At 40.6% G+C, this 18,140-nt stretch overlaps 2 protein-coding genes across 2 annotated transcripts; both read right to left on the reverse strand.

Moving 5' to 3' along the window:
• Nucleotides 1-6,274: 6,274 nt before the first annotated feature.
• On the reverse strand, nucleotides 6,275-7,333 carry Tas2r4 (taste 2 receptor member 4). The gene has a single exon (XM_032905217.1). The coding sequence runs from the start codon at nucleotides 7,331-7,333 to the stop codon at nucleotides 6,419-6,421; it is 915 nt and encodes a 304-aa protein (XP_032761108.1). The 3' UTR covers nucleotides 6,275-6,418.
• Nucleotides 7,334-9,284: 1,951 nt separating this feature from the next.
• On the reverse strand, nucleotides 9,285-10,569 carry Tas2r3 (taste 2 receptor member 3). Its single transcript, XM_032906679.1, has one exon. The coding sequence runs from the start codon at nucleotides 10,537-10,539 to the stop codon at nucleotides 9,589-9,591; it is 951 nt and encodes a 316-aa protein (XP_032762570.1). The 5' UTR covers nucleotides 10,540-10,569; the 3' UTR covers nucleotides 9,285-9,588.
• Between the last annotated feature and the right edge of the window lie 7,571 nt (nucleotides 10,570-18,140).

Raw genomic sequence — 18,140 nt, forward strand, 5'->3', positions numbered from 1 at the left:
TCTGAGGAGAAGCAGGGAGGGGAGGTAGATAGGACGGGGCGATGAGGTTAGAGGAGAAAAGGGAGGGAAGGCTGTGATTAGGATGTAAATAAGCAATTGTGATTAGGAAAAAAAAAAAAAAAAGGATGTAAATAAGCAATTCAGTCAACTAAAAAGGAGAGAAAAAAATACTTCAAAATGATTCATCAATAAGGACACCCAAAATTAAGTGACATAAAGAAACTTGTTTTCCTATAATAGGAGGATGACAGAAGGAGATAGAGGATATTAAGTATTTATAGAATTCTGTGAGAGTGTGAATTTCCATTTGACACAATGTAGAATCTCCTGGGAGGTTAAACTGTGAGTCTGCCTGGGGTCAATCGTCTTGATCGCACTAATTAAGGTGTGAAGATCTGCTTACTGCGGGCCTGGACAGGGCTCCTGGACTATAACTTTGATTTCACTTAGAGAAAAGGGTTAAATGAAGAACAGTAAGCATGCAGTCATCGCTCTGGTTTGTCTGCTTGCTTGTTTTCATTTGGGTTTTTCCTGTGGAGTGATTGCCCCACTTGCTTCAAGCTCCCCCTTGCTTGAGTTCCCCACCATGATGGACTGTACCTTTAACTTCAGGCTAAAAGAAATGCCTTTCCTTTAACTTGCTTTTGTCAGATTACTTTGTCACAGCAACATGAAAAGAAACTAAGACAAGACTCTAGTTTCTTTTTATCATGCCTTTCTCTTAGCATGCCTTTTAGAAGACAAACCAAAACTTTTTTTTAAACTTCTGGCTAATAGTTTCGTTTCTACGCAGATATGTGTACATGTAGGTGTTTGAGTGCGGGTTTGGGTGCAGTACCTGTGGAAACCAAAAGCAACAGTTGAGTCCTTTGGCCCTGGAGTTACAGGTGGTTGTGAGCCACATGACATTTGTGCTGGAAACCAAACTTGGGTCATCTGCAAAAGCAGAAAGTACTCTTAGCTGCTAAGACATCTCTCCAAATCCAGTTGACAATTCCTTAATGGCAGGTATTAAGCAGATATGTTGAAACTAAAAAAATTCCAAGCCTGTAGCAATGACCAAAAAAAGTCTACACTAAGGATTTTGGGCAAGTGCTGAAACAAATTCTTGTGACTTTTCCAAGCAGCAAAACAGTCAGTAAAGAAAACAGCACATCTAATGCAGGTTGCAAGGAAATGAAGACAACATCTACCTAAGAAACCAATCAGCAGAACTTTATCAAACCAACTTAATATGTGGGGATCAGCTCATTCCAGAAACATAAGTTGGCAAATAAAAGGCCCAGTGTATGATACCTCTCCTTATTGGACAGAGGTATTCCCAACACCCCACCCCCACAACAGTACATACAAACCACTGTCATTGCTCTTGACTGCCCACCAGAACTTGATGGCAAGACTCTAATGCTCGTGACACTACACATAGTAGCCACAGGACATGGAGAAGTCAACTTTATATTGGCTAGGAATATTCCTCCCTGATAGATAACTCTCATAGTACTGGAAGGTGCTGTGATATCTGCTGGGAGTATGGGGGGATCTTAAACAGTCTTATTTAGCTGAGAACCCTGGGAAATTTAATAATGACCAATGAGGCAAGATGTACCCATAGATGCAATAATGGTATGAATATTATGGGGTAATCAGCCATTTTATAATAGGATTTAAGGCCCAGTTCTCTGTAGGAAACATATGTCTAATACTGTAAACCTGGCCATGGTTGAAGCAGGGACCCCAGTAATAAACCTACAGCAATTATTTTGCTAAGTAGACATTGCATCAAACTGCCTTCTAAGTCTCTCTTTCTACATGTAGAACAGAGTAGCTTTTGGTCCACATCAGAGAAGTTTCTTTGGGAAGTAGGTAGTGATTAACACAGACACTCATAACCTGCCAAAGTTCAGAGAGTACCACAAATAGGACATCTATCTCACATCTCAACAAAATGGGTAGAAAGATTATATGAGCACAGATGATGGAGATCATAGTAAAACAGGTATGACAAGACCACCGCACTCACGAATTCTTAGCAACTGTTGTCATCTGCACAAGACCTACAAAAGATCAAGCCAACCAACTTTCTAGCACAGAGTTGGAAGGGAATCATGATTCTGCACCTAAGGAGGAATGGACAGTTAGTGGCTTCTGGAGATGGGGAATTTGGCTTTCTTTAATGGTGTAGCACCTGGTAGTTCTTCTTCATTCCAAAAAATGGTCCACACCCAGAAGTATATGGACACCACAAACTGGATATGACAGGTAATTAAATTTTTAAAAGAAAGTTTTTGGTGAGGAGGATAAGGGTGGATCTAGGAGGAGTCAAGGGAATTGAAAGTGAGCATGATCAAAATATACTGTATGAAATTCTCAACTAATAAAATATTTATCAAAAATACACCTCTATGGGCACTTGATTTTTGACAAAGGAGCCAAAACCATCAAATGGAAAAAAGATAGCATTTTCAGCAAATGGTGCTGGTTCAACTGGAGGTCAACATGTAGAAGAATGCAGATCGATCCATGCTTATCACCCTGTACAAAGCTTAAGTCCAAGTGGATCAAGGACCTCCACATCAAACCAGACACACTCAAACTAATAGAAGAAAAACTAGGGAAGCATCTGGAACACATGGGCACTGGAAAAAATTTCCTGAACAAAACACCAATGACTTATGCTCTAAGATCAAGAATCGACAAATGCGATCTCATAAAACTGCAAAGCTTCTGTAAGGCAAAGGACACTGTGGTTAGGACAAAACAGCAACCAACAGATTGGGAAAAGATCTTTACCAATCCTTCAACAGATAGAGGCCTTATATCCAAAATATACAAAGAACTCAAGAAGTTAGACCGTGAGGAGACAAATAACCCTATTAAAAAAATGGGGATCAGAGCTAAACAAAGAATTCACAGCTGAGGAATGCCGAATGGCTGAGAAACACCTAAAGAAATGTTCAACATCTTTAGTCATCAGGGAAATGCAAAACAAAACAACCCTGAGATTTCACCTCACACCAGTGAGAATGGCTAAGATCAAAAACTCAGGTGAAAGCAAATGCTGGCGGGATGCGGAGAAAGAGAACACTCCTCCATTGTTGGTGGGATTGCAGACTGGTACAACCATTCTGGAAATCAGTCTGGAGGTTCCTCAGAAAATTGGACATTGAACTGCCTGAGGATCCAGCTATACCTCTCTTGGGCATATACCCAAAAAGATGCCCCAACATATAAAAAAGACACGTGCTCTACTATGTTCATCGCAGCCTTATTTATAATAGCCAGAAGCTGGAAAGAACCCAGATGCCCTTCAACAGAGGAATGGATACAGAAAATGTGGTACATCTACACAATGGAATATTACTAAGCAATCAAAAACAATGACTTTATGAAATTCGTAAGCAAATGGTTGGAACTGGAAAATATCATCCTGAGTGAGCTAACCCAATCACAGAAAAACATACATGGTATGCACTCATTGATAAGTGGCTATTAGCCCAAATGCTTGAATTACCCTAGATGCCTAGAACATATGAAACTCAAGACGGATGATCAAAATGTAAATGCTTCACTCCTTCTTTAAAAGGGGAACAAGAATACCCTTGGCAGGGAAGAGAGAGGCAAAGATTAAAACAGAGACTGAAGGGACACCCATTCAGAGCCTGCCCCACATGTGGCCCATACATATACAGCCATCCAATTAGACAAGATGGATGGAGCAAAGAAGTGCAGGCCGACAGGAGCCGGATGTAGATCGCTCCTGAGAGACACAGCCAGAATACAGCAAATACAGAGGCGAATGCCAGCAGCAAACCACTGAACTGAGAATAGGACCCCGTTGAAGGAATCAGAGAAAGAACTGGAAGAGCTTGAAGGGGCTCGAGACCCCATATGTACAACAATGCCAAGCAACCAGAGCTTCCAGGGACTAAGCCACTACCTAAAGACTATACATGGACTGACCCTGGACTCTGACCTCATAGGTAGCAATGAATATCCTAGTAAGAGCACCAGTGGAAGGGGAAGCCCTGGGTCCTGCTAAGACTGAACCCCCAGTGAACTAGACTGTTGGGGGGAGGGGGGCAATGGGGGGGAGGGATGGGAGGGGAACACCCATAAAGAAGGGAAGCGGGAGGGATTAGGGGGATGTTTGCCCGGAAACCGGGAAAGGGAATAACATTCAAAATGTAAATAAGAAATACTCAAGTTAATAAAAAAAATAATAATAATTCAAAAAAAATAAAGTCAGTGCTGTCTGGAGCTTCCTATGTTTTCTAGAAGCTATTTGTATAGTAACCTCAATCAAGCCCACTTAATCTAGAAGTATTTTTGCACTATAAATGGTAAGAAATTAAACACTTAAGGGTTTGTCTATTAAAAATAATAATCAGACAAAACAAGAGAAACACTAGTAAATTTTTTTCCTGAGTGAGGAGAAACTAGATAGTCACATAAGAATTGTCTGTTGTTTAAAAAGATGGATCATTGATATACTTAGTGTATATATATCGTATGTATTGCATATATTTGAAAGTATATGTTCATCATAGGAAGTTGGTAATATACAAAAGTATTACTCAAAGCTTCCAACATGATCTAGGGATGTAGTTCAGTGATTTAGCCAGGATAACCAATGTTTTGGGTTCAATGCCTAGCATTTTTTTTAAAAAAAGAGTCAACTTCCAACATAAAAATAATTGCTGTATGTATGTTTAGGTCTGTCTATATATTTCCTTTTAGGCTTTTCATCAGATGTACAAACTTTTTATAAGAATTGGTATGAAGCATATATGTGCTTTTGGTTTTATTTTACTTAACCGATATCATATGTTTTTATTATAATACTATAATTGATTATATAGCATTCTATCATAAATACATAAAGACATTTATTGATAAAGCATAAGTTACTTCATCAAAGTAACAGAATAAAGCAACTCATGTTTTAATAAAAGCAAACTATAGAGATGTTTGTTTCTTATTACACATCCTGGAATTTAGGCACAAACTTAGTTCAGAGGTGGTGTGGCAAAACCTCCCATGTCATGAGCCATACCACTGAATCAAAGATAGATAGTTACTCCACCATGCCCAAGTGTTCTCCTCAAATGCATGGTTCAGAATAGCTGAATATTCTAACCCAGGGGCCAAAGGAAAGAGGAAGAAAAGGGAACTGGAAAGGAAGAGAATGACTAATTCAGACATCCCTAGAACTTTTCTCCGTTCATACTGCATTGGCCATATAGCCCCAACATACAAATTCTGGACAGCTTACAATTTGATTACCCCAAAAAAGAAGAGAAAATGAACCTGAGGGACTAATGAAGGGCTCGCCCCTCACTCACGGTTCTTATGTCACTTAGTGCTTAGATTTCACTTAGTACTTTCAGCACTCCCCTTATCTGCTAATATTAACATTCTAACATGAGGAATACCTCTAGGTGTTATGCCATTAATATTTTCTAAATATCACAGGAAAGATGGTAGAACAGAAAACACCAGGTGATCTGGACATTGTGAAGGTTTATTCATTTTGAAATGTATAAATATTACATAAGCAATTTATTTTAACTATATAATTGTAAATAATGATTGCCCAATTCCCACTTTCAACACACATCATCAGATTGTCCAAAACAGCATTCTTCTAGACAGCTGTGGAATGTAGAAACCAGAAAAATAAGCCCACGAGTCCAGCACTCCCTACCAGTTCAATGCTTCTTGGCCTTTCCCCTGAACTCTGTTTCACAGAGTAAATCTTCACTCACACAGTGTTACTCTCACTATTTGAATAGAACTTGCTTTTGTCCTAGGGTTACCTCTCTAGATATTAGGATAGATTCTTTGAGTTTCTACCATTTTATTTGGACTGTTTACTATCAGTCCTTACCCATGACCTATCAACTCTGACCCTTTCTAGATCAAGCGAAAATTCATCTCCAGGGTTGCTTGATGGATGCTTGCAAATCAGGATCCTTTATCTGGCATGCCTAAAATACACACTTGCCCTTTATTTTTCTCTGAAACCCTCCTCTTTTCTTCCTGTGCTATCTTGCCACACTTAAGCTAATCTCCTCTCAGTGGCAATTCAGCTACTGGCGATATCTTGTTCAGTTCAGAGCCAATTCTCTAATCCATGCTAACCAAGTACACCACAATGTAGCTCCCTACACTTCAGCTGTAGTGAAACAGTACGGTGATTTCCATTGTCCAGGAATATGATAACCATGAAAAATACACAAACGCCTCAAACAATTTCTTATGGAATGTGCTTTCCTTTAAAATATTAGCTAAGAAGTGCAGTGTTGACCAAAACATAAGCACTCAACCCCAGAGTCAGGATGCCAGATAAAGGGTCACAAAATTAAGCCCTAAGATCACTGAGAAGTTTCTAATGCAACCAAACCATGAACTGATGCTGTCAGTTACTAACGAAATCCCGCAATTTGTAGAAACAGCACATCTTCTTTGCTTTAGCTTTCAGTTTGTGATGTGTGATAATAAGGAGGACAGAATGTCCTGGAGGGTAAGCAGCAGTAATGATCATGCAAGCAGCCTGGGCTCTCAGATTCTTTCTCATATAGGAAGGGAAATAGAGCAAGGCAGCGATTGAATATGGAATATAGAGCACGAGGAAACAGATCATCAGCCTCATGGCGCCCACGTGAGCCTCCGTCTGGGGATTCCAAAAGCTGCTCCTGTTTCTCTGCATCTTCTGTACATGTCTTCTCAGGGAATGTATTAGCAAAGAAGCAAAGGTCACATTGAGCAGAAACTGTAAAAGTGAGCTCAGGATCAAAGAGGCCGCTAACGTCAAGATGCCGTCACTGATGTCAAATAATGTGTCATTTCTCCCAGTTATGTGTTCAGGAAAACGTGATATCTGTGTGAGCACAAAATATAGGAGAGTGGTGAAGGCAGAAATCAGAAGGCAGGCCAGCAGCAGGCTGGTGGTCTTCATAGAGACAGTCCGTTTCAACAGAAGAAACACTGGATGTTGGAAATGAGTGATCTTCACGCAATACAAGCAGTTCAGAAAGGTCACTAGCCAGAGACTGTTGGAGTCCAGAAACTTCCAACACAAGAGAAAAAACGTGGAAAAGTAGACTGACCTTCCAGTGTTTGTAGCAATGTAGACAGTGTTCAGTAGAAACAACCCCAGGGTCAGGAATCTAGTGATGGCCAAGCTGAACAGGATCTTATCCGAAGAGGAGATTTTGTGACTTTTGACCCAGGTCTTAGAAATTATCACTATAATAAATAAATTTGCAACGACTCCTACAAAATTAAAAACAACTGAGGCGGCAAACACAAATGCATACAGTTCCCAGAGCATCTTTCCCCGTTTGCTGCCAATGAAAACAAACTGAAATAAGTAAGCAGGCTCAGGAGGCAGCCTGGAAAGAGATCTCCTTTTTATTTTCCAGCGTGGCAAGCACGCCATTTCTGCTCTAAGAGGCAGCTGCTTTTACTGAGATGCAAATCTTTCAAGGATTAAATTACTATTTCTTCGCTCCTGGTATTATTTTCTTAGAAATGCCTAATTACAAACAAGCTTAAATGAATTGGGAATCTGTTCTCCAAGAGCAGAAAAACTAGTGGGTGTCGTGGTAGGCTCAAAGAACTTCAAACCCAAATCAGAGTGCTCTAGCCTGAGACTATTTCAGTTTCTTGGCAGCTTTACTTAATAAAAATCACAGAATAACAAGATGATTGTGGGAGGTGGAGGGGAAGGGGGACCTGGGAGGGGGAAAGAAGTCGGGATCTGGAGGAGATGTGAGAGAGGTACAGAGGGTCAGGAAATCGAACAAAAATATGTAGCAGGGGGAGGGGGGGGTTGAGGAACTGGGGATAGCCACTAGAGGGTCCCAGATACCAGGGAAACGAGAGGATCCGAGGACCCAACAGAAATGACTTTAGACTAAATATGCAAAGAAGGGGGAGAGAGAACCTGTAGAGACCTCCTCCAGCAGATAGGCACAGCCCCGGGTCGAGGGATGGGGACACCCACCCATCTCAAAGTTTTTAACCCAGAAATGTTCCTATCTAAAGGAAGAACAGGGGAAAAAAATGGAAAAGAGACTGAAGGAAGGGCCAACCAGGGACTGCCCCACCTGAGGATCATGTCTGCAGACACCAAACCCAACACTGTTGCCGTGGTCAAGAGGTGCTTGCCGACAGGAACCTATTACGGCGTGTTCTGAGGAAGTCTGGCCAGCAACTGACCAATGCAGATGTGGATGCTTGGAGCCAACCATCAGACTGAGCTCAGGGAACCTGGTGAAGGAGCTGGTAGAAGGACCGGAGGAGAGGAGGGGGATTGCAACCCCCTTAGAAGAACAACACAGGCTGGCCTGAGTACCCAGTTCTCCCAGAGTCTAGACCACCAACCAAGGAGTGTACCTAGAGGGATCCAGGTTCCAGATGCATATGTAGCAGAGGCTGGCCTTGCCTGACAGCAATGGGAGGAGAGCCCTTGGTCCAGGGGAGGCTTAATACCCCAATGTAGGGGGATGCTGGAGCAGTGGGGCGGTAGAGTGTGGGTGGGTGAGGGAGCACTTTCATACAGGCAAAGGGTAGGGAGGAGGGTGGATTGGGATGGGGAGGGGTAACCAGGAAGTGGGATATCATTTGAGATATAAATGAATGGAATGATTAATTTTAAAAATGTAATTAAAAAATAACAACAGGACAAAAATTTACAAAAAAGAAATTACAGAATATCATGGGGCTCCTCAAGCCTCACTCTTTCCACCTCCCTACCCTCCATGGCCTATCTGAACCAGTTTGTTTTTCCAACTGTACTCTGACCATGCCACTGCCACTCCTTCATCCCATCACATATGAGATGGTTTCACTCAAGCTAACCCAGTAAGTTAGCAGAACAATCCCTTCCTTTGAGACATGTTTTTCTTGAGTCATGATGAAGGGGGAACAGCAGAGAAAAGGATTTGTGTCATAATCTTTCATGTTTCCTTTATAAATCTGGTTTTGTGCTTAGATCATTTGTGGTTACAATATTTCCCTTTAGGCATCAAAGTACTTGGATGTAAAATCCAGGGTAATTATTTAGTCATATTAGAAATCTAGACATTCTTATTGACTTGACAAAGGTATTCAATGACAATAAGTAAATCGATGTCTATTCTTCTCTTTAAATAATATTAATTAAACATCAATATATCTTGATGAGGAAAAAAATCACAAAAAATTCATCCAAAGACAAAAATGGAAAGTTAACAACTGAAATTCAAATCCACATCTGTAGGGAAAAAATGCTTTTTCCATCATAAAATGTCAGATAAAACTAATACACAGACTGGTTCTGTTTAAACTAATGGTTATTAAAATACAGTTCCGTGTCTATATAGTGAGTGTTCTTACACTGGCATTTCCCAGAGACTGTTGCACCTGTCCAAATGATTCAATGGAGAGAGGTCCTAAGAAGCTTTTCACCACCAAGCCAGGTAGGATCAGGAGGAAAGCAAGCAGCATCTCTCCTATTGATGGCATTGATTGATACACTGAAAGTCAGAAAGACTCCGTATCTAAACCAGGCTGAAGAGTTCCCCATCCTACAACCTTGGCTGTTTATGAAGCAAAGAACCTCTTAGATCCAGGCTTTGGATGACCACACTCACATGGGAGCATGGCTACAAACGTCTGCTTCAGCTTGTTGTTACCTAAAATAAGAATTAATGAATCACCCACAAGGTATGACATTGTAATTATTACTCCAATTATCCTGGCAATCTTGGTTTCTGGTAGGAAACGACTGGATGACAAAATTACAAAGGAAAGAAAGTAGAGTAGGAAGAATAAGAGAAAGGAAAAGATGATCCTCATGGCTCGTCTGTGGGCCTCCGCACTCTGATCTCTGGAGCCAACACTGTATTGCTGCATCTGCTGTGTGTGCTTCCCCAGAGAGAGAAGCAGCAGGAAGTAGGCAATCAGGGAAACGATTAAGGAAGGGATCTTCCACAGATTCCCAAGAACGTGCATCAGATTATATTCACGTCTCTTCAATCTGATATATTCAGTCATATTCTGTGTGTCTCTGCTTCCAGTGAGGGCAGAATAGATCTTAAATTCATTCATCAGAGACATGGTGCAGACACAGGATAAGACCAGTGCACCCCACAGCATCCCAACAACCACTCTAGAAGCTCTCCATTTGAGCCAGAGGAATGAGGGGTGGGAGAAAGTGGCTATTTTCAGGCAGTAGAAAACACTGAGACAGGAGATAAGCCAAATACTGAAGTGGTTTGTAAATGTCCAGAAAACATCAATAAGTTGCATCCTTATCCCTGAGTCGTGGGTGTGGTAAGAGAACACTATTATGAGGCTATCAGTAAAGATGATCCACAGCAGAAAGATCCTGAAGAGGGCCAAGCTGGTAATGATGAAGTCAGACAAAGAAATCTTCTTGCTCTTGAACCAATGGCTGCCATTGACTGACACAATGAAACCGTTCACCAGATTTCCAAGAATAAACTCGGTGACAGTCAGAACCAGAAACATCCCTTCAGTGAATCCCAACATATTAGAATTTAGGCCTCCCTGATCCTTGTTCTGTTCATGAATCTCATCTCCTTGTTAATTTCAGTTTTTTTCTGAGCTCTGCCTCCTCTTGTTACTTTACCCGTCTCTTCTGCATGGTTTAGTCTGTCCTACAGAACAGCTTTGTGAATCTGCTCTGGTTGTGCTCTTTACAGAAGGCACAGGCTGTCACTTCTATGATCTTAAATTCAGCAGCTCTTTGTTGAGATGCAAATAATGCCCAGTGTCATGGACAAGGAAGATATTTGGGTCACAGAGAATATGGAAGACTGAGACTCAATTTCAAAGGGAGTGTCATTGTGGCTTGAATGCAAAGCATTCCCCTCCATTTCATGTGTTTGAAAACAAAATCGCCAGCTGGTGGCATTGTTTGGGAACATTATGGAAACCTTAGGAGGTAGAACCTGGCAAAAGGAAGTGCATTACTGTTACTAGGGATGGGCTTGGAGATTTTATGCTGGCCCCATTTTCTGTTCTTTGCTTCCCACAATGTGCAATGGGCTGGCCTGCTGCTCCCTTTGGAACTGTATACCCAAATAAACCTTTTCATCCTGACAATGCTTTTGTCATGGTATTTTATCACATAACTACAGAAAAGTGCTGGGAATCAACCAGAAGAGAAAGGTGACTGGTACCTAAAGGAAGCGTAGAACTACCAGAAAGGTAAGAAGTCTTGTTTCTCTACAGACAGAAACAAGGAAATGACAGAATTCGAACACACTGGAAGAAGTTTATGAGCATCAAGTTCAATGTCACTGGTCTTAAAATCAGTTCCTTTATTAAAAATTCCATAACCTCAACTCCTGAAAATATAATTTTGAATTTTGCAAATAGGAGTCAATAGCCAAAGATTATTTTTTGCATAAAGTATATTCAATTTTTCTCCCCATCACCAAATGAGTAACAAAATTTTCTGGCATCATGGGTTGAATAAACTGCTACATACCATTTGTCTCCACATAAGCATAATCAATTTCTGGACTCTATTATATGTCACTACTTTGCTTTGTATCCACATCAATAGTATACTTTCTCATGGTAAACACACACACTCACGCACACGAATGCCTTAACCAGCAGAGCACATCCCCTAGTTCATTCTCCAAGAACCCACTCATATTTGCTTGTCAAAGCATCTCAAAATCAGTCTGTTACATCTCCTCAAAGGATTTCTAGAAAATTATTTAAATTTTTCCATCTATAACAATGATGGCAATGTTTCCAATAAACATGATGAACTGGTGTTTTTAATGTTTCAATAAAGTTTTATAAAGCTTTTCAGGGATCATTCATTAGACTTTTGTATTCTAATATTCTTAATGACATCTTTTCAAAATCAACTTTTGATATTTAGAACTTGACACAAGTATTGCTTAATTTCCTGTAACTCATCCATATTTACTTTCAAAGCAATCAGAACATTGTGAATCACTTTCTCTTCATAATCTTAACATTCTTAGAACAGTACTTGCTAGTCTTAGTGCTAATATGTTCAGTGTTCATCTTTCTATTTGAAAGGAAAATTTAATGTTTAACACTCCCTTTGGGTATATAACATTTATAAACCACAATAACAAGACTGATACACCACTAAAACACCCTTTGTTCAGGTTTCTAAGTTAATCTGTACAGAAGACTTGGTCCTTGAAACAGGCAATTTGTATCCCTTCTCCAAGTAGAGCCCTGGAGGTTATCTTGGAAGCATGGGGCATAACTGAAAGCACATAGCTTTTGTGGGTTCTGGAGACAACAGGCCAACAAAAGCTGCTTCCCATGGTAAAAAAGAAAAATGTAAACCTTTGTCTGTGGTTTGCCTGCATTTTAGCTCCTATTTTTAAAATGTTAAACTGGTTGTTTTCTTCCTGCCAATGCTATGGGTTGCATTATGTCCCTGCCCTCTAAATCCATAGTTCTTAGTAACATACCACACAGAAAAGTACGTGATGATGAGCTTTTTAAGGAAGAGACTAAGGTTACTTGAGATCAGTAGGGCTCTGCTACTGCAAGTATATAAGATAAAGGCCAAATGAGTATAGCAAGACAGCAGCCATGAAGATTCTTTTGTAGAATAGATCATAGGGATTCAGCCTTCCAGCTTCTGAAGTAAAAGAAAATGTCTGCTCTCCAAACTACCAATCTGTATTTTGTTCTGGTTGCCTGAGCAGGTCAATATCCCTACCTACCTTAAAAAAACAAAAAAAACAAAAAACAAAAAACACAAAAAACAAAAAACTTTATACTTAGAAAAGCCTCCCAACTCAGTTTTCTAATCTGCCATCTCTAAGAGAAATATAAAGACAATTCTCAACCTACCTACTTCCTTAGGAGAGCTAAGGTTCCTCACTAGGGATCCTAAGGAAATTTTAGTGCTTAAGAGATACTCCCCATCGAGGAAAAAAAAAAAGCTTGTTTAATCTGACTGCTAAGGTTTTGTGTATTTTTCATGGTCCAACTACTTCCACATGTTTATAATAGTCTGAATCGAAAACAATGTGGGATCAGTGATAAGCCTTTCTTACTTCAATTTACAGTCAAAAAATATCCAAAACCAAAAAGCAGAGATTTGACAATATACGGACATAAGGTGGATGCGTGTGAAACTGTAAGAAAGATCTAACTGCACGCAAACACAAGAGGTTTATTTGATCTCCCAAAGAATTCAGCAGCGGCCTGTCTGGGTGTGCTCTGGCGGTTCTACGTCATCACAGGCTCAGCGTCTTCCATCCTCCACCCTGAAGACTACTCCGTGTCCTGGATGGCACCTAGAGGTTCAGCCAACATGCTTCCATCACAGAAAAGAGAAAAGGTCAAGGGATGAGTCCAGAGAAATACAAGGGCATGTTTCCAAACAGTTCATCTAAGAACTCTCCTAAAAGCTTCACCAAATGACTTCTGCACATAACGTTTTGTCAATCCATAACCACAAAGAACAGGACTGCAGTATGAGTTGTACCTGTTATTTCAAACAAATACAAGTTCTGTGAATATATAAATAATGGATAATAGGTAGTATATTAATCATGTTTATGCTTTACATTCTAAGTAGCTTTGAATTCTCAGAGCCATGTGGACCCAGAAAAGAACCTGTCTTCCCAGGGTTAATGTCTACGTTCTTAGCTTGGCTAACTATAGACTTCCCATAGATGCTCACCTCTGAAGTCTGCTCCCACATCCAGAAATGGAGCATCACTGCCTACTACCCATCTGACAGGAGGAAGCTCCAAACACCTGGCTGCTTTTTCTCTTACAGCTACTTACTGTGCCAGGAGTAAATGTCAGGAAGAAGCTGTATGTTTTTCTTGACTTTTTCACGTGTGTTTATGTGTGACGTACCCATGCTAGTACACATATACCCATGTATACTCAAGGAGAGCCCAAGGTCCACATTAGTTTCTCTATTGTTCTCTACCTTAATTTTTGAAATAAAGTCTCTCACTGAACCTAGAGTTAACCAATTGGCTAGCAAGGCCTCAAAATCCTCCTGTCTATGCCTAAGACTGAAATTACATGCATGTACAAGTGTACTGGTTTTTTTTTTTTTTTTAATTGGTTCTGGCCATCTGGACAGCAAGCACTTTACCCCCTGAGCTATCCCCCACCCCTTTCCTTGGATAGTTGTAAGCTACAGCAAACACAGGATCTGACTGAAAACTAGAGTACAGTATGTGTTGAGTCCACCTGAATTCCAAATGCCTCTCAAGTCATTCCTTATCTGCATCCTATCAACACTTCTAAGTACTCTGCTGGTGTTTCTTTACTGCTCCTAAAGCTGTCCCAGTTCTTACCCATCACTCCACTTTTGTTGTGCTCTCTCTAAAGAACATCTTTAACATACTTGTTTTCAAGCCTTTAGAAGATCCACATGGCTGAAGTTCTCCGCAAGTTTCCAAAGTCCTCTAAAGTCTAGCCCAAACCTACTTTCTTGTCTTACCTTCCACTGTTCAAAAGCATCGGTACTTGCTATTTCCTCTGGTAACAATGGCTTATGTGCTACCTCTCTTGAACTACTCTCACATCAAACCACAGTTAAGTACATCATCTTCTGCTTTCCTTCCTTGTTGGCCCTCATCCTGAGTTCCTTTAACACATGGGTTTTGTTAAAGGGCCTAGGTATGTATTGCTACATTATGTACAGCAGGTGCCCCACTACCTGAAGTATAAAATCCCAATTGTAGGTAGACAAGAAAGATTAAATCAACCATACCATACCACCAATGTGGAGTAAGTGTCAGTTATTCACTGAAGTTAGTAACAATAAAGTCAAATAATAAACCACCCACAAGTCCCACATGAGACTTCCTAAGTAGTTGAATAACAAGCCTTATTTAAAATGGCTACAGTAGTAGCCAAGATCTTCTGTACAGTTTTCAGTTATAATTGTAAGTCACAAATATTGTAATATTTAGAGTTTTTCAAAGTAAGCCTATGAGGTAGGTATAGCTATTCTTGTTTTACTCAAGAAAAAAGAACCACCGAGGGCTGGTAAGCGGATCTGAGTGATTTTACTGCACAGCCTTACCTTTGACAATTATCACTAGAGACCGCCTTGTGTTCTTCCTTTTAAAACAATACACAAGGCAGAGAAAGTTGATATGGATTCTTATAGCAAAATAAGACCCTGTGGTCTAAAACATGGCAAGCAAATAATTGAAATTTTTTTAAAAATCAAAAAAAATCATGCTTCAATAACCACAGAAGTTACCAACTATTATACTATATGGAGCTGAGGGGACAAAGAGGAAAACTGAGATATGAGAACAAACCTCAATTCCACTGGTGCCAGGCAGTGAACCTGAAGAATTCCCGAGCACTCCTGACAATTTCAGTACTTGGTAGGTCAACAGTGAAAACAGCGGACACACTGAAATTACTCTGACCTGTAAGGAGACACTTGCCTGACAAGAGCAAAGCTGGATTGTCAGGAGACGCCAGTAGAGGGACTGTGGCTTGTTTTCCTACAGGATCACCAAGAGAGAACAAAAGGCCGAGTATTCCCTTCACTTGTGAGTCTTCCCTAACTGAAACCTAGTATTTATTTCTAGTATTCTAGGACGCATACGCCCTACGTGACGTTCCAGTTTAACAGTGGGTGGCTAGAGCTACAGCAGGCCACTGGAGTATGAGTGTTGATGGAAGAAAGCTAAAAGTTCACATACCTGAGTTCAATGTCCTACTGAATGGCTTGGACACTGCTTTAACTTTTCTGTTTCTGAATTTCATATTTCACTGTCTTCTTGGAAAACATGAGACAATAATAAAATGTGTTTCCCACAGTATCTGACTCATCCAATGGAGTAAGAAGGCTCAGTCTTCACTACCATCGTGGTCACTGTCTGTTGTTTCCCTGTAACTTACTAACCTGAGAGCACTGTTCCTTTGCTAATAATCTGTCTTGCTGTTACCCCCACTAGTCTTCACAGCATATAATGCAAATCCTGAAAGAAAGTAAGAAAAATGATCCGGCTCTCATTTCCATGCCAGTATTTCCATGCCAATGAATAACGAACACGGCACAATGTGCTAGGCCGAGCTAAGTAGGTGCAAAGGGATAATCTGAGGAGAGGAGAAACTAATTTTAAGAATTAAATGGTCTCTTTAGGAACAAGGGAAAATGTCTTAATGATTTTCTTACTCGGCTATTAAGCTTAGCTTATATTACCTGACGAGCAACAATAACCGATCTCCCTGAACAGCCTCAGAGGCAATGTGTTTGGGGTTCGGGGTTGTATGAGTTAACCATCCAGTCAGAACTGTACTGGAAGTGAACACGGGGTCTCATAACGGCCCCTCTTTAAAGGGAAGCCTTCAGTGACATGCACATGCTATTAACCGGTGAGTGAAGACAAAGTACACAAGCATAAGGTGCATCAGGCACATGACTGGGGGTATGTACATGTACGGAAGGCTTTCCTCATCACTCAGTATATGAAGGAGCACTGGCCACAGGAGGAGCAGGAGTAACGCTCTTTGGTTCAACAAAGAGCTCCCCCCATCTTAAGATACATACTCTGTTGTTAAAAGCACGCATGAGAAGTATAAAGTAAGGATCAACACACATTACCCCTATAGACAATCATAGCATTTGCCACTTCTCTTTCAGCCTTTTAAAGCATATATATCCTCCTTACTTTTGAGAAATAATTTTTAAAAAATTGGATATCACCACACATACTGTTTGACATGTTTTCTCCTACTTTTCTATGTAGTCATCTTTCCACTTAATATGGAATAAAAACCCACAACAAACTTGCAGGGCAGTTTTCTGCAAATTTAGGCCCCAATATAACCATATAAAAAACAGAAGTTTTAAGACGGCAACCTTGAATTACAAATCCCGAGAGTCTCTTAGTGCTGTTAGTTTCTACAGTCTGTGTCTCAGATGGGGCTGCACAGGACTAGGCTCCAGCAATCTGACTGGCGTGGAATCGGCCGAAATCCCAAGGAAGACAGAGGAGCAAGCCTGAGTGAAGTGCTGCTGCCCCCACCTCTCAGGCTTTCAGAGACAGGGAGGGCAGGCAGTCTTCAGCTCCTAGAGACGATCCTGCAGGATGCACTACTCTACTTCTGCAGCCTACACTCTGGATTGGTTTGACTTCCGGTTGGTTCTTGTTCATGAGATTTTTCCACTTCCACCTGGTTTAAATTTCACTCAGGAATACATATAACCTTTCACAATGTTTAGGATTATAAAAGCTGCTTTGCTGAGAAAAAGACCTGAGAGTTGCTCAAAACAGAACACTGTTCTACCAGATTCAACATATAACCACAGAAAGGTCTAATATGTTGACCAATGATCCAAGTGGCAGAAAAAGTAGGCAGATAGGGAGGACAGCAACTTCTCTGTTCCTGGATAAGGATGGGGTAAAGCTAAGGAACTACTCCTTCCTTCAAACAAACTGCACTGTCAGTATAAAGGCTGTTCATGTACGCAGGACACATTAGAAAGCAAGAGTCCATAGCACCGAGCATGGATTCTGAACTTCTTAGAACTTCTTAGAGTGCAACATAACCTAAATTCTCAAAGCAAAGAACAAATACATAGGCTGGGCTGGGGAGCAGGGGCTGGGGGAGCATGGAACAGACAGACTGAGGAATTTCAAACACTAAACAAAGCAACAGACTTCTCGAAAGCTGTAGGCTGACTATGGATGGCTGGTACAACATTTAGAACAAAAAAAGGTATAAAATATTGAGTTTATATACTCTTTATTGGTAAATTACTAATAAATTCACAATAAAATTAAATAAATATACCCAAATTCTCTAGGGAAGGAAAACCAAAGGTATTTAAAGACCCTTGCAATGGGTATAGCTCATTGGGAGAGCCTGCCTAGCATGACCATAGGTTTGATTTCCAGCACCACAAAAAGATCTTCATTTCCGCCCTTAAGAGTATGAATAAACTCTGAAATGGAAAGTAGTATGGAAAGGGCTTGAGTACCAGGAGAGGAACTATATCATCTGTGGTTAAACTTCATTCAGGTCCTTAGTGCTGTTAAGGTTTCAAAGACATGACAGCAAAACTGCCAAGAAGCGTGATACAAAGCTGGGTTAATTCTATAACAGTCTGGATGAGAGGCTAA

Source organism: Rattus rattus, chromosome 6, assembly GCF_011064425.1.
Source record: "Rattus rattus isolate New Zealand chromosome 6, Rrattus_CSIRO_v1, whole genome shotgun sequence".
NCBI lineage: Eukaryota > Metazoa > Chordata > Mammalia > Rodentia > Muridae > Rattus > Rattus rattus.